This window comes from Notolepis coatsorum (genome assembly GCF_963971535.1).
Source record: "Notolepis coatsorum genome assembly, chromosome: 3".
Taxonomy (NCBI): Eukaryota; Metazoa; Chordata; class Actinopteri; order Aulopiformes; family Paralepididae; genus Notolepis; species Notolepis coatsorum.
In genome coordinates this window covers 100,919,322-100,945,185 of record NC_140167.1, presented here as the reverse complement: position 1 = coordinate 100,945,185, position 25,864 = coordinate 100,919,322, and the positions used below count along the sequence as shown (strand labels likewise).

The 25,864-nt window shown below is 45.5% G+C and overlaps 1 protein-coding gene across 7 annotated transcripts in view; it reads right to left on the bottom strand.

The window, feature by feature from the left end:
* The window catches only part of LOC311225659 (mitogen-activated protein kinase kinase kinase kinase 4-like), a 124,125-nt gene extending 104,629 nt beyond the window's left edge, over positions 1-19,496 (bottom strand). For all 7 annotated transcript variants that reach the window (XM_084311045.1, XM_084311046.1, XM_084311047.1 and 4 more), the window contains exons 1-4: positions 19,375-19,496; positions 6,797-6,907; positions 4,761-4,851; positions 3,283-3,413 (exon numbers count right to left, since the gene is read on the bottom strand). In XM_084311045.1, coding sequence (XP_084167171.1) covers positions 3,283-3,413; positions 4,761-4,851; positions 6,797-6,907; positions 19,375-19,467 — 426 coding nt within the window. In that variant the 5' untranslated portion in view covers positions 19,468-19,496. The remainder of the gene's footprint in view (positions 1-3,282; positions 3,414-4,760; positions 4,852-6,796; positions 6,908-19,374) is intronic.
* Between the last annotated feature and the right edge of the window lie 6,368 nt (positions 19,497-25,864).

The window sequence follows — 25,864 nt, the reverse complement described above, 5'->3', positions numbered from 1 at the left end:
CGAAATCCACAGACTGGGCTTTGTACAAAACAAGCCAGAACTTAAAAATGGGTTAAAGATGCCATAAATATCATTCAACCTCTAGATGTTGCACTAGAGCAGGGGTGGCCAACCAGTCAGAGACTAAAAAAAGCCACAAAAATTACTGTGGTACCACAAAGAGCCACACCATATACCAGCGTTTCTCAACCTTTTTTTTCAGTCACGGCACCCTTCATGTGTTTATAGGTCTCACCCTCTGGCCTCTGAAGTTGCTAATGTCTTTTTTATTTGGGCCTCACAGGGTTAAAAGTACCCTGTGAGACCCCCGGTTGGTAAAATTACAAAATCACTTTTAGCCATTTAAAAAAATAATGTTTATTTAAAAAAATTTAACACTTTGATCGCCATGGTTAAATTCATAATTTACCATCCCTCGCCATCTCTATTTGTCTATGGAGAAGTTCCCCTTCTTTGCAGGGCTATAACTTTTTAAATTGTATTGCTAAATTGACATTATTATGGCCCATTCAATGTCCTATATCTATTGTTCAGGGTGTAGCAACGTTATACTTTTTCATTCACATATTCATACTAAAATATGGTCTAAAGTATAAGTATGTTTTTATCGTTTTCTGCAGCTTTCTCCAGAACTTGATTTATAGGCCCAAATGCATTATATTGATGATCAAATACAGTTTGGTAGCGATCGGTGCCAGATAAAAAATTTCAACTGGAGGTACTTCTAGAAGTTACTACGTATCATCTGATGTTGACCGGATGGGCGGGGGGTCGTTTATAATTCCGTGGGCAACGTTATATCATTCACCTAGTGTGGGTGATATGATCATCAGAGCAGTTTATATGGAACACGTTAGAAAATAACGCTGAAACTCACCGTGGCTTCCTCGCGCCGTTGGGGGATGAGCGTGGAACAGAATTTTTTCTATTATGGGATGGAGAAATACCGGATCCATTTCCAGGTTGTATAATAGTATATACGTCCAAATCATGTTGTTTATTGAGTTAGGGTGAGCGATCGATTATCCAGTGTGTCAAGATGGAGTCCCGGGAGCTATAGCGAGTGGTCGGACCGAATTTGGATGAGCACCAGTTTCCTGTTTCCGGTTTGGGCGATCCGGTTTGCTGTTTTGGCGCTCTTGAACCGTTAGATAGTTGAGTGGAGCTCAGCAGTATATCTCAGGTCCCCGGAGGAGAAATATGATTTCGATCACAGATTTTTGAAATATTGATATCAAAGACGAGTTACGGCGTCTTCGGCAGAATGAGCATGGCGGGGAAAGACGAGTTCCAGCGTTTTCGGCGATTAAAGTGTTAACCACATGTATAGTCAATTGGTCCTGTTGTTCAGCCTCACAATGCTATTTGATAGTAAATGTGTTTATATGTCCCACCCTCTGGCCTCTGAAGTTGCTAATGTCTTTTTAATTTGGGCCTCACAGGGTTAACCTCTTAAGCCCGAGATATACAGTAAAAGTGTAATTTTCAGCATTACGTTTGTTTACCAATTATTTTAACTGTTATTAGTGAAATATAAGATTATAGAAATCTCAGGGCATTGAGTCGGAAACCGGCGGAGGAAGTGGCACAGCCAAAAGTGAGTGTAGTCTTTTGAAGGAAGAGACTCAGGGCTTTCGAATTTCGAAAAACTACCCTACCCAGCTCACACCAGCCCCTGTCTTCTGACTTCTGGATTTACTTTTTTATTTCTCTTATTTTTTGGGATTATCTCCCACAAAACGGAAACGGTATTGCCATAAAACAGAACACAGTTAGTTTCTCTACCTTTCTGTGAACGTCTTGTAAAAAACAGTGTTGCAATACGATGAAAAATGGTGGAGAAATTTACATTATAAAAAAGATGGCAGAATTCAGTACTGTATCTACAAAACCTTCTGTTTAATCATCTTCCCTTTATTCATTTGCTTAGATTTTTCAGGTCTGGTCAATTTTGGTGTTATTCACAGTCAAAGATATATATATATATATTTTTTTTTAAATAGAATTGATATTCTCCTTTGGTTCATTACAATTTACTCAAGCCTAGTAACAGACACAGTATTTCTGACACTGATCCATATTATGTCCCTAGATTCAGATACCAAGAACATGCAAATGGACCATTTAAAAAATTGTAAATGTTTATTCTACGTCCTTATGGAATGAGTGACGTAAAAAAAAAAGGGAACATTTTTTTTTTCTTTTATTTTTTATGGAAGAGCCGCACATTGACGGGCAAAGAGCCGCATGCGGCTCGCGAGCCGCGGGTTGGCCACCCCTGCACTAGAGCACCCGCATGTCGTTTATCCAATCAGGTGCATTCCACATGGGGAAATGGGAAGTAGGGAGTGGATACATGTCATGCACGCAAAAAAAAAATTCTACAACTTTCTAAAAGCTCTGTATTTATATAATATAATCTATAGCACCTTTAAGTTCAGAATTATGGACATCCAGACCCGTTTTCCTGCTCATCACCAATGATGTCTTTGATCAATAAGAGTGCTCTCTTTGCTCAATCCATGCTGTGTTTCATACTAGACAGTCAGCCCCTGCTAGTAGCCTGTGTAAAACACAGTATGAATATATCAAGTATCAAGCCCTGTGCTCTTTTCTTGATCATCCAATCTGTTGCTTCTTTTGTCCGAGGATTCTATCAATCAAACAAGGGAGTAGGAAATGGGACTAGATGTCCCAACATGTGTGACTTAACCTTTAAAGGAAAACTCCAAAGTTTTGGGAAATTAGCTTATTTGCCTTCTACCCTGGAGTTAGACAAGAAGATACAATGATACATTTTTCTTCTCTGTGCACGCAGTAGGAGTAGGAAGACGTTGGGAACTAGGCTAATGGAGGAACCTACTTCCAGTGACTGATGCTAAGCTAGGCTAACGGTGCGCGTCTTTCTACTCCTACTGCACGCACAGAGAAGAAAAAAGGTATGTATCTTCTTGTCTAACTCCAGGGTAGATGGCAAATAAGCTAATTTCCCAAAATGTTGGAGTTTTCCTTTAAACTTAGAATACAGTACACATGGTGTAGGGGTTGGTGATGTCCCTGTGTACGGCGACCCCCTTGTCCCTTACCCTGTAGTCATAGGTTCCATCCCTGGGTGTATCTTATCCCTGGGTGTATCTTATCCCTGGGTGTATCTTACCCTGTAGTCATAGCTTCCATCCCTGTGTATCTTACCCTGTAGTCGTAGGTTCCATCCCTGTGTGTTTCTTACCCTGTATGTATCTTACCCAGTAGTCATAGGTTCCATCTCTGTGTGTTTCTTACCCTGTAGTCATAGGTAGCATCTGGGTTTTCATCACAGGCGATGACCTCTGGAGCCATCCAATAGGGCGTCCCGATGAAGGTGTTCCTCCGGCCCACCGTCCGGTCAAGCTGGGCACTCACACCGAAGTCAACTGGAATCAAGGAGATGACCAGTTAGGACTAGAGACCAGTTAGGACTAGAGACCAGTTAGGACTAGAGACCAGTTAAGACTAGAGACCAGTTAGGACTAGAGACCAGTTAGGATTAGAGACCAGTTAGGACTAGAGACCAGTTAAGACTAGAGACCAGTTAGGACTAGAGACCAGTTAGGATTAGAGACCAGTTAGGACTAGAGACCAGTTAGGACTAGAGACCAGTTAGGACTAGAGACCAGTTAAGACTAGAGACCAGTTAAGAGACTAGAGACCAGTTAAGAGACTAGAGACCAGTTAAGAGACTAGAGACCAGTTAAGACTAGAGACCAGTTAGGACTAGAGACCAGTTAGGACTAGAGACCAGTTAAGAGACTAGAGACCAGTTAGGACTAGAGACCAATTAGGACTAGAGACCAGTTAAGACTAGAGACCAGTTAAGACTAGAGACCAGTTAGGACTAGAGACCAATTAGGACTAGAGACCAGTTAAGACTAGAGACCAGTTAAGAGACTAGAGACCAGTTAAGAGACTAGAGACCAGTTAAGACTAGAGACCAGTTAGGACTAGAGACCAGTTAGGACTAGAGACCAGTTAGGACTAGAGACCAATTAGGACTAGAGACCAGTTAAGAGACTAGAGACCAGTTAAGACTAGAGACCAGTTAAGACTAGAGACCAGTTAGGACTAGAGACCAGTTAGGACTAGAGACCAATTAGGACTAGAGACCAGTTAGGACTAGAGACCAGTTAGGACTAGAGACCAGTTAGGACTAGAGACCAATTAGGACTAGAGACCAGTTAAGACTAGAGACCAGTTAAGAGACTAGAGACCAGTTAAGACTAGAGACCAGTTAGGACTAGAGACCAGTTAGGACTAGAGACCAATTAGGACTAGAGACCAGTTAAGACTAGAGACCAGTTAGGACTAGAGACCAATTAGGACTAGAGACCAGTTAAGACTAGAGACCAGTTAAGAGACTAGAGACCAGTTAAGACTAGAGACCAGTTAGGACTAGAGACCAGTTAGGACTAGAGACCAGTTAGGACTAGAGACCAATTAGGACTAGAGACCAGTTAAGACTAGAGACCAGTTAAGAGACTAGAGACCAGTTAAGACTAGAGACCAGTTAGGACTAGAGACCAGTTAGGACTAGAGACCAGTTAGGACTAGAGACCAGTTAGGGGTAGAGATCAAATGAATAGACTGCTTGACTCTGTGTGAACAAGGTACATGTTGTTGCTGTAGATCATCAGTTGAGGATTGTGTGGAAAAAAATCTAATATTTAGTTCCTAAATATAGGAATTTTATTTAGGTCCCCTAAATATAGAAGTTTTCTTCGTACCCAGTTTGACCTCCGCGTTCTCAGTGAGCAGGACGTTTTGTCCCTTGATGTCACGGTGGATAACATGATGGGCATGCAGGTGAGCCAGCCCCTGTAGACGTCAACACAAACCACAAGGTGATACATCAACAAATACCACAAGGTTATACAATACATCAACAAATATCACAAGGTTATACAATACATCAACAAATATCACAAGGTTATACAATACATCAACAAATATCACAAGGTTATACAATACATCAACAAATACCACAAGGTTATACAATACATCAACAAATACCACAAGGTTATACAATACATCAACAAATATCACAAGGTTATACAATACATCAACAAATATCACAAGGTTATACAATACATCAACAAATATCACAAGTAGGGCTGGGCTATATGGCCTAAAAATTAAATCCCTGATTATTATTATTTATTTTAATCCGATTTATGATTTTAATCGATTTTTTTCTCTTGAAAACTAGAAACGCCAAGGAAATCATTCAAATAACCTTTGTTTTTATTTGACACAAAAAAATTATCAAACCAAGATGAATGTCCCTATTGGGATTGAAGTGCAAACCTAACTTTCACCAATCTTCACTTAAAACAAATAAAAGATGCCTATTGATCGTCAAACAAGAATGCATTTCCCTATTGGGATTAACACTTTCACTGCCACTCACGAGATATCTCGGGTTTCCGATAGTTATGTTGAAAGCCACTCACGAGATTTCTCTGATTTTTTTTTTTTTTTTTTTAGCGATCTGAAATCATATTGCATCACGCTAGCCTACCCTAGTATACCCGAGCGCCGCCGGCGATCAGATGTGGAAAAAAGTGCCCCCTATCGTCTCCCAGATGACATAAGGGATTTTGGATTGGACTCAATGAAAATGGATGGGGAAAAAAATCCTGTACTCCACATTTTCCAGTCCACTGATGCAGCCGGGGTTATCACAGTTCATTCTGGAGCCTCTGAGACCCGCGGAATCATGTACTGCACTGTACACACGTTGGATCCATACACTTATCGATTTTTTCGAATGGTGATCAGGAATTGGAATATACCAGTTGGATACCATCTGATGTCAGGTAAGGAATCTATGTTATCAGTGTTAGGATAATCAGACAAATTTTGATGAAGATATAAGCTGTTTTGTGAAATGGGCTCTTTCGGTTTCACTGTAAAAGTCCAAGAGGAAATGAACACAGCGATTATCCGTGCGCGGCTCGAATGTGCTTGCGTGCACGTATAATATTGATCATCTAGCGTTTATTTGAAAACGATTCATAAATAGGCCGACAAATATCAACGTTCTGGAATATTCCAGTAAAAGACGATTATCATAGAATGGTCTAGAATGAACTGTTTTTTACCTCAAAACGTGTGCTTTTCAAAATGCTCTCAAACGGAAATGAAGCGATAAAAAACCAATTTGCCTTGACAGCACTGACTGGAAAAGGATTCTTTGATAAGCGACGGGCAGATTAGACACATACGTCATAATTTAAAACATAGATTAGGCGATATTAAGCGTAACATTGGCGCCGATGGTGGCATTGAAGCGCTAACTCTGGCGCCACCTTGTGGCACTCAAAGTGTTAATAAAGTGTAAATCTAACTTTCACCAAACATCACTTTTTGTAAAATAAAAGGTGACATAAAAAAAATTATATATATATATATATATTCTTTTTTATCTATATTTTTTTTCTTCAAAATCGTCCTAAATCATTCATTCGAATTAATCGATAATATCGATTAATCGCCCCGCCCTAACCACAAGGTTATACAATACATCAACAAATACCACAAGGTTATACAATACATCAACAAATACCACAAAGTTATACAATACAGCCCAATACCTGGTGATGGTGCCGCAAAATGGCCACCATTTGCCTAAAAAAACAGGTAATAATACGTCCCCAATAGACCAGGTTTAAAACCTCATTTAAGAGTGTCCCTGGCTGCTTTAAACAAGGGTACAGTATAAACCTGTTAACATGCATCAGCAGAGTGAAGAGACACTGACCCTGAGGATCTCTCTGGAGATGTAGGCAATCCAGTCCTCCTTCAGAGTGTTTCCTTTGGTGTTCTTAACCAGGTCTGTGATGGAACCAGCCCCACAGAACTCCATAACCAACTGAGGGAGGGAGGGGGGGAGATAGAGAGAGAGAGAGAGAGAGAGAGAGAGAGAGAGAGAGAGAGAGAGAGAGAGCACATACAGTGCAAAACTGTTATCTTTAGAGTTCTTCATCACACACACACACACACACACGCTGCTATACGTTGTATTCACTCTCACAAACACACCAACACTAAACAAGAGTCAAAGCACAATAGTGGGTACAACTAAAAGTGATCAGGAAACACAGACAAGGAGAGACGTCTCTGTGACGGCGTGGCCTGGAGGCGTGGCCTGGAGGCGTGGCCTGGAGGGTGCATGGAAGCAGAGTTAAGGCAAACACAGGGTTCTCCTCTCCTTCTAGGAACAGGGGGGTTGGCTCATAAAGGACACAACTACTACACATAGATACCTCCTGCTTCTCCTCAACCCTCGCGTCTCTTCCTAGAAATCTCACTTGCACTTTTTCTCTCTCTCTCCCTTTCTTTTTTTTCTTTCATCTATTCCTCCCCTTTTCTCTCCTTCTTGTCTATTTTAGGGCTGTCTTAAATACTTCGAAGCTTCGTTCGATGGCACAAGCTTCGGACATTTAAAAAAAAAAATCGAAGTTGCGGTATGAGAGCGGAAGGGTAGCACGCCTGAGGCTCCTGGTCAAAAGAGTGAAAAACTGATAAATAAAGACCCGAAAAGTGATTAAAAATGAAGATGCAAACGAGAAGGAAGGAGGAGAAAACAATTATGAAGGAAAGAGAAATGGAGGACTCACAGGAAGAGGAGAGTTCGATGGAGCAGAACCCCCGAGGCGAGACCGAGAAGGGGCAGGCGGAGGAAGGGGGGGTTTCGGCTGAGACGGACAAGGGAATGCCAGGATGGGCCGTGCTCATGCAGGCCGGGATATTGGCGACCATAAAATTGAACTCGGACACGATGCAGGCGACCATAAAACTGAACTCGGACACGATAAGAAATGATATTGGGAAGTTACGAGAGGAATTGAGGAAGGAACAGGAGGACTTCAGAGGTGAAATGAATACAGAACTCAAAAGGGTGGATGAGAAGATGGCGGAACAGGACAGAAACGTAACAGAGGTACAGACTAGAACGGCGCAAACGGAGGAATGGAACACAGAGATACACGAGGTGTTAACGTGTGCGATTCAAAAACAAGAACAGATGGAGACAAAGATGTCGGACATGGAGGGGAGGTCACGGAGAAATAACATCAGAATATGGGGATTGAAAGAAGGAGTCGAAGGGGAATCGGTGACCCAATATGTGGAAAAGCTTATCAAGGAACAACTGGAGGAGACGGGACTGGAAAAAATGGAGATACAGAGGGCCCACAGGGCGTTGGCTCCGAGACCACAACCGGACAGACCTCCGAGGGCGGTGATTATTAACTTTCTGAGATTTGAGATTAAGGAATTGATACTCAGAACCGCGTGGACCAAGAAGATAGAAATCGAGGGGAAAAGACTGTCGTTTGATCACGAATCACTCGACAGCGGTAGCAATAACACGCAGGTCCTACGCGGGACTGAAGAGAATTCTGAAAGAAAACGGAATGAAATTCCAATCACCCATGACCTCGCTAAGGATTCACTGGAAGGAAGGGACGGTGACGTACGCGACGGCGCGGGAGGCGGCGGAGGAGATGAGGCGACGGGGGATGCAGATGGCGGAGGACGGAGAAGGAAGGGGACCCATTCTGCAATGTTAAATAACGTTTATCCATTCAACTAGCTGCTGTGCTGCTATGATAGCTAGCCTAGCCGCAATGCTATGGTCGATCCCATTCACGTTAGCATGTAAGCTAACAACAACAAGAGCGTTAGGTTTAGTCTCTCGCTTTTCGATTTTTTATTTTTTACTTCGATTTGTGTGTGTGTGTGTGTGTGTGTGTGTGTGTGTGTGTGTGTGTGTGTGTGTGTGTGTGTGTGTGTGTGTGTGTGTGTGTGTGTGTGTGTGCATGGGGCCATTGGGTGGGGCCGGGGGACAAATACACTGGAGGAAAGTAACCCAGCTCAGCACTGCCCAAATTATATCATCACTATTGCCTGTTTGAAGGATATCATCCTCAAACACATATAATACACCTACATGCCTTGTAGAATTCCACACATAAGAAAGAAAGATACTGGGATGAATAAACAAAATAGGAAATAAAATGTAGAAATGCAATACATAAATAAATATGAATCTCCATATATGAAATAGAACATTTAGATAAGGTGCTACTGAGATGTTTTGGTGAGTTCTTTGTTTTTTTGTGGAAGTAGCCCTTCTTAAAAATGCATGAACATTCACTGATAATTGGTCTGTAGTGGAGTCTACAAGGTCTACATTGCCGGACCATGTAGAATCCGGACCTTGTAGACTGACATAATTCTGTGCATAGTTTAGTCTACACAGGCCATATTTCAAATAATCAAAATCTTACTTCATTCATCTTAAACATTCTTGATTTGGGGGATTGGTAGTTCCCATGAAATCTGAAATTGTTAAAATGACAACAGCGATCCACCTTGAATTAAATCACACAGCCGAGTGAAACCTTGTTGGCTGCGTCACAGTCACGAAAGGCGCTACTTAATTAATTAATCCAATCCACTTTATTTATAGAGCACATTTAAAAACAACAACGTTTACCAAAGTGCTGTACAAGTCCCACAACATAAGATAATTTTTTTTTTTTTAATCGAAGCTTCGAATTAAAATCGAAGCTCGGCCCCATCGAAGCTCGGCCCCGAAGCTTCGATTGCCAAAAAAAGCTTCGAAGGTCAGCCCTAGTCTATTTCAGCACCTAAGCAAACCAAGTGCAAGGAGGTGTTGTAATCACTCACTGCTGTGTGTGTGTGTGTGTGTGTGTGTGTGTGTGTATATGTGTGTGTCTAGACCTGAAGACGACAAAATTCTGCATCAGATTTGACCCCCCCCCATTTCGCCTTCATTCCTTTCACACAGAACGGCATAAAGAACATGTCTATCCTGATGGGAGTGGTCTCCTCAAGGATGAGAAAGTCCCCCGTTCACAGAGCACGAGGGGTCACTTGGATGAATGAGCGACATGAATATTATGTCAATCTACGGCCTTCGCAGTCGTCAGAGCTCAACCCATTTGAACACCTATGGGAGATTTCTGACCGACGGGTTAGAAAGCGCTCTCCACTAGGGCTGGGCGATATAACGATAACGATAAATATCGCGATATATTTTAATAATCGATATTGTAACTGAGGGGTACAATTCCCTGACTGTATTACTAGATATGATACTTACTACCACTACCTTTGTACTTAATATTCGGCCACCCAGTACACGGCATAAATATATTATGATGAACACTGTCACGTAGATGAAACGGATCCAACACAAATGTACGAATTAGAAACAGGTCTTTATTTCTACACAGCGATGGTGTGTAGAACAAGCACTTAATCAAATCAATCACATTTATGAATGGAAATAGTATGCACTTTTATGGCAAGAGTATTCGTCGGTATATCAATAGAGAATGTCCAATCTCTGAAGGCGCAGGTGGTACATATACGACCTGGAATAGTTTAAGGAATAACAGCAATGATACTTTAATGATTATATACTGGACACACTAGGGGGGGTTAATCCGGTCGCTTGTAAGCCGACAGGAGTAGGAGGGGGGGGGGGGTAAAATCCGGCTGCCTCATCCGGCCAAGGGTATCCCAGGTGAACCCACTGTAGTGCCGTTCAATGCGCCGGCGATCCTTGGACCACAGATGAAAGCAGGTGGACTCTTTGTGGGCCGGCTCTCTCCGGTCCACGGGGGAGAGACGTGAAGCGACCTCGTCTTGCAGAGCGTCTCCTCACCTTGCGTCCTCTCCAGGGGGGGGGGTTCCAACACACGGCAGTGTCGGGGGTCTTTATCCATGGAATAATCAAAGTATACAAAGCATAATCCGTGCCTGGGAAGGCGGGCTGTCGTCGGTAGAATAATCCGGTATACAGGTCCACTCGCTCGTCGGCTCTGGGGCTCCTCGGGTGCAGCTTCACGTGGGGTCAACCACCCTGGGTAAGCAGCCAGTTCTCTGCCCGAAACGATGGGGTACTGACTACGGTAGTATTCTCACCGCACGAAGCACTATATATTAACAGACTATTATTAGCTTAATAGACTACGTCCAACTCGACGATATAGTGCCAAATATGACTATTCAAATATTAATATACACGATGTCTCAATACCGATGGTAGGCGAACTTGGCCTTACTCCCACACGTGGCGTCGCGGGGAGGCTTTACGTCTGTGACTCTATTGGAGGGTAAGAAACTGGACTGAAAAGAAAGTCCTACTTTAGTAGCGCAGTATATATACGCACTATGAACAAATAGTCCCATTAGTGGTGCGGTAGTCAGATTCCTACGCGGAACTAGGACTTGTTCGTACATGTGGAGCGGTACGTTTGAACTGGGTCTGAGGGGTATGGCAGCCTGGCACCAAGGTCTCGACCAATAGTAGAATGGAGACTATTATGGGATGTTCAGTAGGCTAGAATGGATATTCAATGCATATTGTACAAGGAATATACAAGGGATATCAGGGAATATTAGAGAATATACAAATACAATTAAATATATATATATAAATAAATATATATATTCGGTTTAATCTGGCCCTTCACAACAGCCACCCCCTGATTGGTCCCAGACCTAATCAGTTAAACAGAGACAGATTAATCGCGTTGTCTATTTACACATAAGGGTTTGCTGTAGGGGTCAGTCAACTTCACAAAGTCATAGGGTTGTAGGGTCATGGTCATCATCGATTGTGTCTGGGAGTCGGGGCAGTTCTATGAGCCTCGCCACGGGACGGGTGTAAGTGCGACCCTGGACAAGCACTTCAGCTGCTCGGACCTTGCCGTCGGCACCGGTGATCACTTTGCTTACGCGGCCGGCCGGCCACATAGCTCTGGGCAGTGATTGATCAATAATCATGACGACTGTTCCTTCTGTCAAATTGTCTCTCTCCTTTACCCACTTCTGGCGGGTCTGTAGAGACGGTAGGTAGTGCAGTAGGAAACTGTTCCAAAACTTGTCGGCTAATACTTGGCTGTACCTCCACATTCGTCGGCCGTTCGCTTCTTCAGGCCGGTACATTGTCTGGGGTAATGCAGGATCTAGCCGCCCCATCAGGAGTGTGTTGGGGGTTCTGCGTAGGCGACCACCCACTCTGATGAGGGTATGAGCGTCGCTCTCGGGGGCCAGATGAATTAATCTGCTGTCGGATGGGACGGGCTTTCCTCCCTGTAGACAGGCCAATTCATCGGGGAACGAGTCTCTCTGGGCTCGCTGCAGTAGAAGCAATTCTGCTTCCTCGTAGTTAGCTGCTGACATATCAGCGGGGGACTTGCACTCCGGGTGGTACCGCAGGAATGTTCTTTGTTGTGCACTCTCTATGGACGTGCAATCGTCTATGTTAGGGTCGGTGGAGGCTACGGTGCTCAATCCACAGAACACAGACTTCTTATTTTCCACCTCCTCTGGACTTGCTTCCCTCGGGATAGGCATGGGCCACTGTCCTTCCGGGAGTCTTAGGAATGCGGGGCCGTCACTGTAGACATTGCGACGGGTGAGGTCATCCAGGGGCATCCCCCGGGTGATGACGTCAGCTGGGTTCTGTTTTGTATCAACGTAGCGCCACTCTGTTTCTCCGGTTAACTCTTCGGTTAAGTCTTGAATCTCGGTGACTCTGACTCCCACGAAGACTTTGTACTTGCATGAGTCCGATTTGATCCAGGCGAGTACCGTCGTGGAATCTGACCACAGGGTTGTTCTAGACACCGGTATGGTGAGCTCACGTTGGATGAGCGTGGCTAGGTGCGCTCCGGCTAGGGCTGCGCAGAGCTCTAGACGTGGGATAGATTGTTGCTTGCGTGGGGCTATTCTCGAGCGGGCGAGGACAAATGCTGTGTAGATCTCTCCCCCCTGGTCTTGGGCCCGCAAGTAGGCTACTGATCCGTATGCGACCTCTGAGGCGTCACTGAAGACGTGCAAGTCCATTCTACATGTCTCTGGCCTCACCGTGGGTGGGAAGTAGCTTCGGCGCATATTAACGCCTGGGAGTGAGTGGAGCTCCATCTCCCACTCTCTCCAGGTGGATGCAAGGTGTGCGGGAATGGGGTCGTCCCAGCCCTGGTCCTTGTCCCACAATGCTCGTACAATCATTTTTGCCCTGGTGGTGTACGGTAGAATACATCCTAGCGGGTCATATTGTCGGGCGAGTGTTGTGTACACACTCCGTCTGGTGGTCGGCGCCGCCGCCGGCCTTTCCTGCTCCGTAGTCAGGGGCTTGTGTCTGTAGTGAAGCGAATCTGTTTTGAATCGCCACACCAATCCCAGGGTCATCTCCTGGGCTTCTCCCGGGATTGTAGCCATCCAGGTCTCGCTGCTGGCTGCCTTGTCCTCGGAGGAGAGGCTGCGCAGTACTTGCGGATCGCTGCTGGCCCACTGCCTGAGATCAAAGCCGCCTTTGATCAATGAGGCGCGGAGTTTAATCAGGAGAGCCTCGGCTTCTTCTTGGGTTGAAAGGCTTTGTAGACAGTTGTCTACGTAGAAGCTGTTCTTTACGCTATGTCGGACCTCTTCGTCCGCTGCTGGGTCCTCTGCTACATGTTTCTGTAGTGCAAATGTAGCACAGCAGGGGCTGCACGTCGTTCCGAAGGGGAGGACTTCCCATTGGTAGATGGCTGGGTGCTCATCTCCTGGCTTCTCTCTCCATAGGAACCGTAACAGGGGCTTGTCCGCCTCTACTAATCTCACCTGCAGGAACATTCCTTTAATGTCCCCGCTGATGGCCACCTTTTCCTGGTGGAAGCGGAGTAGAACGCCGAGTAGGGAGGGGCCGAGTGTGGGACCGGGCAGTAACTCTTTATTCAGATTTTGGGATCCGATCTGGTAGCTGCAGTTAAATACTATGCGGTCTTTACCGTTGTGATGGACCTTGTGGTGAGGCACGTACCACGATTCAGTGGTCTGGTCAGCCTCTTTAATGTCCATCTTTGTGACGTGTCCCGCTGTGATGAGCTTCTCAATCTCAGCGCGGTATACACTCTCTTGGGCGGGGTTCTTGGCTAAGCGCCGCTCCGTGTTCAGCAGGTACCGTTCTGTGGCGTCTGTCTTGGCGTGGAAAGTAGGCATTCCTTCTCGCCGCAGGAGTGGCGTGGCGTATCTCAACACGCCGTTGACCGGGACTCTCTTGGTCCCTGTCTCGAGGAGGTGAATGGCGTAAATGTCATCTTTAGAGCGAATGTCTTTATTTCCGTTCTTAAAGGGCATTTGTTCCAAGGTCCATAGCCGCTCTACGTGTTGCAGGAGTGCGGTTTCTCCCTCTGTGACTCGGGAGTGGAGACATCTAGTGGCTGTACTTCGGTTGAGAGATTTGGCGAGCGGGCCTTGGAGAGTCCATCCCAAACGGGTCTCGACTGCTGCAGGACAGCCTCGGGGTCCGGTATGAACCCGGTCTATCGGGACAATGAGGTCTGCATGGTCGGAGCCTATCAACAGGGTCGGCATAGCATTGTCTATGAGCGGGATCGGTAACTTGCGCAGATGTACATATTTCTCCATCAGCTTGGCGACGGGGTATGTGTACCGCGACAGTCCTATTTCTTGGCTGGTGAAAGCGTCTGCAATCTGGTACCGTCGCTCAGGCTGGCCGCTTGCTGCGATAGAGAATGAGACATTCTCGCCCTTTATCGTCTTCAAATCTCGTCTTATTGTCCGAATTGTCATTTGGGTTTCGCTTCCCCGCAGCCCTAGCTGGGCCGCAGCGGAGGCGAGCAGCAGGGTCTTCTCTGACCCGTCATCGAGGACGGCGTAAGTGTCCAGGACTTTATTCTGGTAGCTTAGTGTCACACGCACTACTTTTAGGAGTACTCGGGCTCCACTGCTGCTGGCGGGATCGATGTACATGACGCTCGCTTTGCGGCTGGATGGTGCGGGTGAAGGGCGCCGTCTGTTACTGTCGTGAAGTATGTCCAGATGGGCTCCATCGCACTTGGTGCACCTTTTCTTTAAGCGGCATTCGGCTGCCATGTGTGAGCGCGCACAGCGAAAGCAGCGCTTGTTGGACTTTATCCATTGACTTGCTTCATCCGCGTTCAGCTTGGGGAAGGAGTCACATTGCGCTAGCCAGTGTTCTTTCTCACAGTAGGGGCACACTATCTTCCACTTCTCCGTTCTGGAGGGGGTACTGTGGCTCCTGCTGCTCGGTACTGACTCCGATTGGTGCATCACGGTCACCGATCTTCTTCCATCATTTAGTCGTCTGGTTCCTTCTCTGGAGCCAGGGGTGCTCCGTCCGAATGTATCTAGCCGTAGGCTGCTGACTTCTCTCGCCAGGAAGTCTGCTAGATCGAGGAGGTTCGGTTCGGGGCCATTCGGGTCTCTGTGGTCCCTCTGCCGCCTAAAGCGCTCCTGACGAGCGGGCGGCAGCTTCTCCAGAATCCTTTCCACATTTGAGTTGGCGTAAAGTTCATGCCTCCCCTTCTCTCTTTGCGCTCCCAACATCCCTACCAGGGACTGCACTCTGATGGACAGGTCGTCCAGTGCTCGATTGTCTATTGCTGGGGGTAAGCGGTCGATGTGTCGGATCTCCTGGATCACGTAATCCCATATGCGCCCATACCTCTGGTCCAATGCTACCAGCGCTGCTGTGTATGGGGTGGTGGAAGTCGCGTAGGCGAGCGCTATATTATGTGCGCGGGGCACCTTTAAGTGCTTCAGTAGGATGGCGTATTTGTGGCGTTCATCCAATACATCCACCAACATGGTCTCCAGACACATGCGGAGTTCTGTATACTGGGCCCGGTTCTCTTGGGTGAAGTCGGGTACCATAGGCGTGCCAATGTATGACGCTGACTGTGGATACATCGGCGAGCGTTGGGGGAGAGGCCTCCTAGGCGAGTCTCCTCCCGCTCCTTGGTATGGGCTGGTACCGGCAGTGTACCATGGCCCGCTTGTCCAGGTGCTGTTCCTCGGTGCGGGTCGTGCGTCGTGCTCACCCGTGTATAGAGTCGGGGGTCTGCAGCGCAGCTCCGCGGGAGTATAGCCTGGGCTGTACCGGACCTCCTGGTCCGGTAGAGTACTGTGCTGTCATCGGGCGTGGTTCTCCTCCTCTTCCTCTTCGTCTTCAGTTAGGTCATCCAGTGCTTGTAGTCTCTGGTTTAGTCTCTCCACAGGATATGCTGCTCCTTCCCGGTTGCTAGGTCTCGCTTGGACCGGTGGGGGGAGGTGGTCTGTGGGGGGTATAGACCTCGTCTGTTGGTCAAGTTCAGGGTTGTTTACTCGGCTAGGGGATGCCGCCCTGGAGGTGTGTCTAGACGAGTTCCTGGAGCCTCTGGCGGAGGGAGAGGGTGTTGTCCGTCTGATCAGCTGTTCTATTAGTTGCGACTGCTGTCTGTCGCGCGCTGCGTCCCGTTGAGCACCGGCTCGTTCTCGGGCCACATTCTCTTCCATCTGAATGCGTCTTATTTCTAGACGTATCTGCTCGTGTTCGCTTCGCTGCTGGATCTGCAGTCGGTCGCGTTCAGCAGCGGCGTTCAGGCTGATGAGGAAGGCCTGCTGTAGGGTCCTCTCTGCCTCGCTGGGAGAAGGCGGTTGTATAGGGGAGCCTTCCCTCGGGGTACTCCTTGCGGAGCCTTGGAGCTCTATCTCCACGGTGCTCTCCCCGTCTTCTTCCGTGCCGAGTTCTGTCTCGGTAGCGTTGTATTCCTCCCGGGACTCATCGGGGACTACTTCTTCAGTACTGGCGGGGTGTGAAGTCATGTCTGGTTCCCACTGGTCCCCACCGTGAACTTGGTCAGTTACATTAGAACCCGTAGGGGCCTCTATGGTCGGGGTAGTCTGGGCGTTGGGGTTAGACATACTTTTACTTTCTAGTTTTACCGCGTTTACTGTTAGTGGAAGACTAGGTTGTTGACTGACAGCGTAGGCCTCTAAGTACTGAGGGAGCCGTCGTTCGCGCTGCGGGCGTTGGTTAGGAGGATCGTTTCGTGGAGTGTTCATCATAGGCCATTTCAATATTAATAACACTATATTAATATTACACTAATTACCCTCCGGCTCGAAGGACCAATTGTAACTGAGGGGTACAATTCCCTGACTGTATTACTAGATATGATACTTACTACCACTACCTTTGTACTTAATATTCGGCCACCCAGTACACGGCATAAATATATTATGATGAACACTGTCACGTAGATGAAACGGATCCAACACAAATGTACGAATTAGAAACAGGTCTTTATTTCTACACAGCGATGGTGTGTAGAACAAGCACTTAATCAAATCAATCACATTTATGAATGGAAATAGTATGCACTTTTATGGCAAGAGTATTCGTCGGTATATCAATAGAGAATGTCCAATCTCTGAAGGCGCAGGTGGTACATATACGACCTGGAATAGTTTAAGGAATAACAGCAATGATACTTTAATGATTATATACTGGACACACTAGGGGGGGTTAATCCGGTCGCTTGTAAGCCGACAGGAGTAGGAGGGGGGGGGGGGGGTAGAATCCGGCTGCCTCATCCGGCCAAGGGTATCCCAGGTGAACCCACTGTAGTGCCGTTCAATGCGCCGGCGATCCTTGGACCACAGATGAAAGCAGGTGGACTCTTTGTGGGCCGGCTCTCTCCGGTCCACGGGGGAGAGACGTGAAGCGACCTCGTCTTGCAGAGCGTCTCCTCACCTTGCGTCCTCTCCAGGGGGGGGGGGTTCCAACACACGGCAGTGTCGGGGGTCTTTATCCATGGAATAATCAAAGTATACAAAGCATAATCCGTGCCTGGGAAGGCGGGCTGTCGTCGGTAGAATAATCCGGTATACAGGTCCACTCGCTCGTCGGCTCTGGGGCTCCTCGGGTGCAGCTTCACGTGGGGTCAACCACCCTGGGTAAGCAGCCAGTTCTCTGCCCGAAACGATGGGGTACTGACTACGGTAGTATTCTCACCGCACGAAGCACTATATATTAACAGACTATTATTAGCTTAATAGACTACGTCCAACTCGACGATATAGTGCCAAATATGACTATTCAAATATTAATATACACGATGTCTCAATACCGATGGTAGGCGAACTTGGCCTTACTCCCACACGTGGCGTCGCGGGGAGGCTTTACGTCTGTGACTCTATTGGAGGGTAAGAAACTGGACTGAAAAGAAAGTCCTACTTTAGTAGCGCAGTATATATACGCACTATGAACAAATAGTCCCATTAGTGGTGCGGTAGTCAGATTCCTACGCGGAACTAGGACTTGTTCGTACATGTGGAGCGGTACGTTTGAACTGGGTCTGAGGGGTATGGCAGCCTGGCACCAAGGTCTCGACCAATAGTAGAATGGAGACTATTATGGGATGTTCAGTAGGCTAGAATGGATATTCAATGCATATTGTACAAGGAATATACAAGGGATATCAGGGAATATTAGAGAATATACAAATACAATTAAATATATATATATAAATAAATATATATATTCGGTTTAATCTGGCCCTTCACAACAGATATCGAATATCGAAATAAAAAAAAAATCTAAAAATCGTTTTTTTTTTTATAATTATTTTTTTTTACCTGCAACAGGGCAGCTTTAAAACCAGAGACAGTGGACAGACTTGTCTTTCTTGCCTGCAACTTAAAGTAATGGCTTTGCTTGTCCAAATGACAATACTGACCAAATTCAGATTTCTTTTTCTCTTGTCCATTTATTTTGTTTGCTTTCTAATTTAAAATGTATTTTGAAACCGTCTGTACACAGTAGGCTATGTGTGCTAGCAGAGCTAGTCTCCAGTCACGAGTCACAGTGCACATGTGCGGTGGTTTGTCCACCAAAAAAGCGCCAAAAGATCGAAAATAAACTAGCAGAGCCAGAACTGTTCAACTCCTCTGGAGCCACAGCCAGCAGAGAAGCCGGTTTACTTTAGCTTTTAAACCAGCTGCAGCCTGAGAACTGGAGTGTGAGGGGCTGTAACACTAAAGATGGCGGCAATGACAAAGAATTGCTGCAAAATAAACATACATCTGTTGTTAAAAAAAAAAAAAAAAAAAAAGTTATACTTATAACAATTCGATAATTATCGATATCGAGAAATAAAATAAAATTATCATATCGTTATCGCGATATGATTTTTTTCCATATCGCCCAGCCCTACTCTCCACCACCATCATCAAAACACAAAATGAGGGAATATCTTATGGAAGAATGGTGTCGCTTGAAGAACCCTCGTCTGCCTCCCAGTCCGCTTATTACACTTTCATGATTTTACGTTAATTTACAGTATAGTTCAAAGATCATGAGACTGAATGACAATTTTTTTTTTTTTTTTTTTTTTATACGAATGACAAATTTATTTCAAGATAAATCCCCAACCCTAAATTGTACTCTTTACGGATACGTGTCTCTGTGGAACTCTGTGTTCGCTGTCTTGTTTTGCACTCACTCACCCATAGCTGGTCATCATGACCTGGTGGACTCTTCTTTATGAAGGCTCCATAGTAGGTGGCTATGTTTCTATGGTGGGAATACTTCTTCAGCATATTAATCTCCAGTTTAATCTCCTCCTCTTCATCCTGGACAGAAGAAAGCAGAGAGAGAGAGAGAGAGAGAGAGAGAGAGAGAGAGGAGAGAGAGAGAGAGAGAGAGAGAGAGAGAGAGAGAGAGAGAGAGAGGGAGAGGGAGAGGGAGAGGGAGAGGGGAGAGGGAGAGGGATAGGGAGAGAGAGAGAGAGAGAGAGAGAGAGAGAGGGAGAGAGAGAGAGGGAGAGGGAGAGGGAGAGGGAGAGAGAGGAGAGGGAGAGGGAGAGGGAGAGGGAGAGGGAGAGGGAGAGAGAGAGAGAGAGAGAGAGAGAGGGAGAGGGAGAGGGAGAGGGAGAGGGAGAGGGAGAGGGAGAGGGGAGAGGGAGAGGGGAGAGGGAGAGGGAGAGAGAGAGGGAGAGGGAGGGAGAGGGAGAGGAGAGGGAGAGGAGAGGGAGAGGGAGAGAGAGAGAGGGAGAGGGAGAGGGAGAGGGAGGGAGAGGGAGAGGGAGAGGGAGAGGGAGAGGGAGAGGGAGAGAGAGAGAGAGAGAGAGAGGAGAGAGAGAGAGAGGGGAGAGAGAGAGAGAGAGGGAGAGAGGGAGAGAGAGAGGGAGAGGAGAGAGAGAGAGAGGGAGAGAGAGAGAGAGAGAGAGAGAGAGAGAGAGAGAAAATATGGAATGGTCAGGGCACACAATAATATGACATATTTAGATACACAACACAGAGTCCATCTGCACAACTGGATATGTCATCTTTAGTGTCCTTAGTTACCACACACAGAGGTATTGCTATAAGTTGTATTCACGCTGAGTCTAACAAAGTGAACAATCAATGGAGTTAATATGTCTGTATTGCCCGGGAGGTAGGTGTGTGTGTGTGTGTGTGTGTGTGTGTGTGTGTGTTTGTGTGTGTGGAAAGTAACGGTAGGAGGAAATAATTGACGTGGATCCCAGCAAACAAAACAAGTCTCCATTCTTCCATGTGGTCCGTCGTCCAGGAAGCTACTGCCAGTGTCTGGAGACTAGTAACTAATGACCTAGTGGATCCCATTAGGAAGCACTGTGGAAATGCATTACTTCTTAACACTTTCCGTGCCACTCACGAGATATCTCGTGTTTTTTTTTATAGGTGGTTGAAAGCCACTCACGAGATTTCTCGGAATTTTTTTTATTTATTTTTTTTAGCCATCTGAAATCATATTGCATCACGCGAGCCTACCCGAGTATACACAAGCTCCGCCGGAGATTATATGTGGAAAAAAGCGCCCCCTATCGTCTTTCAGATGACATAAGGATTTTGGAATGGACTCAATGAAAATGGATGGGGGAAAAAATCCAGTACTCCACATTTCCAGTCCACTGATCCAGCCGGGGTTATCAGAGTTCATTCTGGATCCTCTGAGCCCGCGGATCATGGAGTTCTACTGTATCGCGTTGGATCCATACACTTATCGATTTTTTCGAATGGTGATCAGGAATTGGAATATACCAGTTGGATACCATCTGATGTCAGGTAAGGACTCTATGTTATCAGTGTTAGGATAATCAGACTAATTTTGATGAAGTTATAGGCTGTTTTGTGAAATTGACTCTTTCGGTTTCACTGTAAAAGTCCGAGAGGAAATCAACGGGGCGATTATCCGTGCGCGGCCCGAATGTGCTTGCGTGCACGTATAATATTGATCATCTAGCGTTTATTTGAAAACGATTCATAAAAAGGCAGACGAATATCAACGTTGTGGAATATTCCAGTAAAGGATGATTTTCATAGAATGCTCCAGAATGGGCTGTTTTTTATCTGAAAACGGGTGCTTTTCTAACTGCTCTGAAACGGAAATGACGCGATACAAAAAACAATCTGCCTTGACAGCACTGACTGGAAAATAGTCTTTGATAATGCGATGGGCAGATTAGACACATAGCCATAATTTAAAACATAGATTAGGCGATATTAACGTTAACATTGGCGCTGATGGTGGCATTCAGCGGGTAAAAAGGAAAACCCGGCGTGGCGCTCAAAGTGTTAAGGTGCTCTGCGGAGGTCCACTGGACTCATTGAGCTTTCATAGTCGAGCGGATCTCTGCGGACCAATTTCCTACATGTCTCGTCTCGCGCCAGTTTACACCAGTTTACACCTCGCGCCAGTTTGTGTGACACCAAGTGGGCGCCGCGGACATCCGCGCGTCAGAAAATAGGAGCTTCGCACTTGGACTCTGCGTTGGGTCTGCTTTGAGTACCCTTTGGGTCAGCTTTGAGCCCGCGGGAGTCTGCTCCGTGTACGGTCCGCTCCACTATGGGAGCACCTTTAGACACACACACACACACACAATACATTCAGACAAAAAAAACATAAAACATACAAACAAGTACACAATGTAGAAATGCACCGGGCAAGAACACATTAACATCTGAAGGTACTCCATACATAACCCTAACTCAATACTTCATCCATGTTAACCATGTTGAGTGTTTCTGTGCTCCATACATAACCCTAACTCCAGACTTCATCCATGTTGACCATGTTGAGTGTTTCTGTGCTGCATACATAACCCTAACTCCAGACTTCATCCATGTTGACCATGTTGGGTGTTTCTGTGCTGCATATATAACCCTAACTCCAGACTTCATCCATGTTGACCATGTTGGGTGTTTCTGTGCTGCATACATAACCCTAACTCCAGACTTCATCCATGTTGACCATGTTGGGTGTTCCCCCATGTGGGAGTATTTCCATTATAATGAACAACAGCAACAACAAGAAAACAACAACAGGCTATTACTCAAGCAGCCGTAATATAATGATATAGAGCCCGGCTCATTAATGGATGAGGGTGGAAGAAGGTGTGGGACTACAAAATATAAAGAAAATATATATATCTCAATTATGGCTGGGCGATATGGCAAAAATGTTTATCACGATAAAAAATGTCATATCGTTCGATATCGATAATTGTCGATATTTTTTTGCCGCCATCTTTAGGGCTTGTGTCCACCAGGGACGTTTTATGAGTTGTCAGCTCCTTTCTGTCATTCATTTCTATGCTGGAGACACGACAGGCGCGCTCCTCTTCCCAGCGCCGCGCCTCGCGGCAGCGTTTTTGGTCGGAGCGCTCCCAGCTCATAAAGTTGAAACTAGTTAAACTTTTGGAAAAGAGCGCGCTCATCAATGTAACTCATCGAGGAAGGGGCGGAGCCGCGGCTGGCGCGAGCCTCAGAGAAACGCTCAGAGCTTTTTTTTTTCTTTTTTCAAAGCGGTCCGCCTTGAAAAAAAGGCTTTTAGTGGACACATAGCCTCAGGCCCTGTCCACACGAGCGTTTGGATTTAATATAACCGAAGTAGAAAAAAATAAAACTCCGTCCACACAGGTGAACACAGGTGAACAACCGTGTATAACTGCGTACCCACGGCACCAGCAACCGTTACATGTAGTACAATGCCAAAACAGTAGGCGGCGATGTTGTTCAGACATGAAGGCCATTTCAACCAATCAGAAAAGGCTGAACGCTCACTAAACTTCCTGTTGGTTCGCGATCTGCCATTAATTCACTGAAGAAGAAGAAGTAAACTTCCTGTTTAGAAACACAGCTGGACCCTATTGATCATTTTGCCAACGGAACATATATTTTCAGCAAAGAAAGAAACTGCAATAAACAAACGGATACATTCACTGTGTGTTCTGCCTCTCATTTTGTTGATGAAACAAAACCATCAGCAACACAATTTACCACCAAGAGCGGATAGTTTAGTCTCACAAAAGGCCGCCGGTGTTGTTAGCTACATGCTAATGTGAATGGCTATATCCATGTATAGTATATAGCTTAAATGCTAACGTAATGTGGTAACGTTACCGATATGAAATGGATGTAAACGTTATTTAACACATTGCAGAATGGGTACAATACAATACGGCTCAATACAAACAATTGTTAAGGGGATGCAGTCTGGACTGGGTTCCTTATAACAATAACTTGACAACACATGAGTTTAGTTTAGCCGCAGCTACATGTTTACTCTGAGCATCAGGTCAGGAATGCGACAACAGACATCAGTCGATCACAACACTCTTCAACACAGACGATACGTTTTGAACAAAAGTTTGTTACAATCATTTTCATATAACGCTACGTGGGACAGCTCTGCTGTAAACACTGGTGTAGCTGGCTCTGCTCTAATCTCTCTAACCCGCGCTCGGTTGCTAACTTGCTATTGTTTGACAGTCTGCCGTGAACATGGGAAATAATTGCGACAGCTCTGCTGTAAACACTGGGAATAACCTCGGTTGCTATTCCCACACGCAACTGCAAAACCGCAAAACTTCACCCTGGGCACCGGTTTCAAAGACCGCGGTTGCAGTGTAGCAAATCCCCGGTTGTGTGTGGCCGAACAGTGCAACTGCGCACATACAATCATGGTTATATTAAAACCAGCGCTCGTGTGGATGGGGCCTTAGTGTTGCATCCCCTCACACTCCAGTTCTCAGGCTGCAGCTGGTTTGAAAGTGAAAGTAAACCGGCTTCTCTGCTGGCTGTGGCTCCAGGGGAGTTGAACAGTTCTGGCTCTGCTAGTTTATTTTCTATCTTTTTACGCTTTTTTGGCACCGAGACTAGCTCTGCTAGCACACATAGCCTACTGTGTACAGACGGTTTCAAACTGTATTTTAAATTAGAAAGCAAACAAAATAAATGGACAAGAGAAAAATAAATCTCAATTTGGTCAGTATTGTCATTTGGACGAGCAAAGCCATTACTTTAAGTTGCAGGCAAGAAAGACAAGTCTGTCCACTGTCTCTGGTTTTAAAGCTGCCCTGTTGCAGGTCACAATACATATAAACAAATATATATATATTTTTTTATTATCGACCACGTTTCATAATCTATATTGAGGAAAAATATATCGCGATAATAATCGTTATATAATATGAACAAGGCTGGTGAACAGCTGTGTTTATTGAGTTCCAGTCAGGTTTGGGAGACATGTGTTGGGAGCCGCGGCAATGGAACCAACAGCCTGACTTGTAAGTGATAATAGCCCAATAAACCGGTATCATTACACCCACGCAAGCAGACGAGACAACAGGACAAGCTCAAGGAGGCGTACGCACACAGGAAATACACAATACACACACAACCAGAAGACACACTGTGTACCATACAAGAAACATAGGTACGAGACAGACACCAGCATTTACAGGAGATCCACAAATTGTCAATCACTCCCTGCTGACATTTATTTGGTAGCGCTCTGCAGCAGCTGAGATTAAACATGTCGTCGCCGGCGGCGGAAGAAAACCTTGTAACTCCATTTTTTTTTTTTTAAATATAAATCAACTCAGTAGATCATCCTCCATATGTGTGTGTGGTTTTACAAAGTTTAAACAATGGGAAAGCATGATTAAACTGATCATCTGTCTAAACCTTCGGTTTTTTTTCTCCATCTCCTGAAAAGTTGGGTTTTTGGAGTTACAAGGTTTTCTTCCACCAGCGACCATGTGCTTCTCTAGTCCGTCGACAGAGAGAGAGATGACGTGACATTTTCCCAGCTATTTTCGCCGTGGCGATAAGTACAAGCCTGAGCTGCTGAGTGATTTAACATAGCGCCGTAACCGTAGTAACCTGGTTTCTCTAAAGGGGGGGAACTGAGGGACGTGTGAGTGGATGGGTCAGATTTCAATACTGGCGATCACACATTGTTCACGTTTTCACAGCGCTTCATTATGAAGTCTGACTTGATCTCAGTCATTACACCTTTCCTACACGGGGGGGGGGTTCATCAAGGTTCAATTTCAACTATGATTTTGGCTTCCCCCCAATCATGAACACAAGATAATCGAGATTATCAACTTGTATAAGTTAACTTACAGCCTTTTAGTCGAGAAGAAAGGTAAAACAAATGTAGTCATTGTCATGATGTTCTTAAATCAATGAGTAATCTTATTTTTAATATTAGTGATTTCAATATCAATCAGAATAATCATCATTATGATTTTTGCCATCGCAGCCCTAGGGGGAAGTCAATATATAGATATTGGTTGGAGATACAAGCCTTTTACTAGGGATGCACCGGATGGGAAATTCTTGGCCGAAACCGATACCGAAAATAGGAAACAGTTGGCCGAAAAAACCGAATGCCAAAAGGCAGAAAATTATTCATAGAATAGAATTTTTTTTTACCATGTTGTTCAGCTACCTGATTATGGAAAAATATATGATTATGGCAAAACTTAACTTAAATAATAAATAATCACTATTATGGGTCCATAAAAAAATGTATTCAGCACTTGGGTGCATCCCTACCTTTTACAGCACAGATATTATACTACAGTCTGGTGCATCCCTACCTTTTACAGAACAGATATTATACTACAGTCTGGTGCATCCCTACCTTTTACAGAACAGATATTATACTACAGTCTGGTGCATC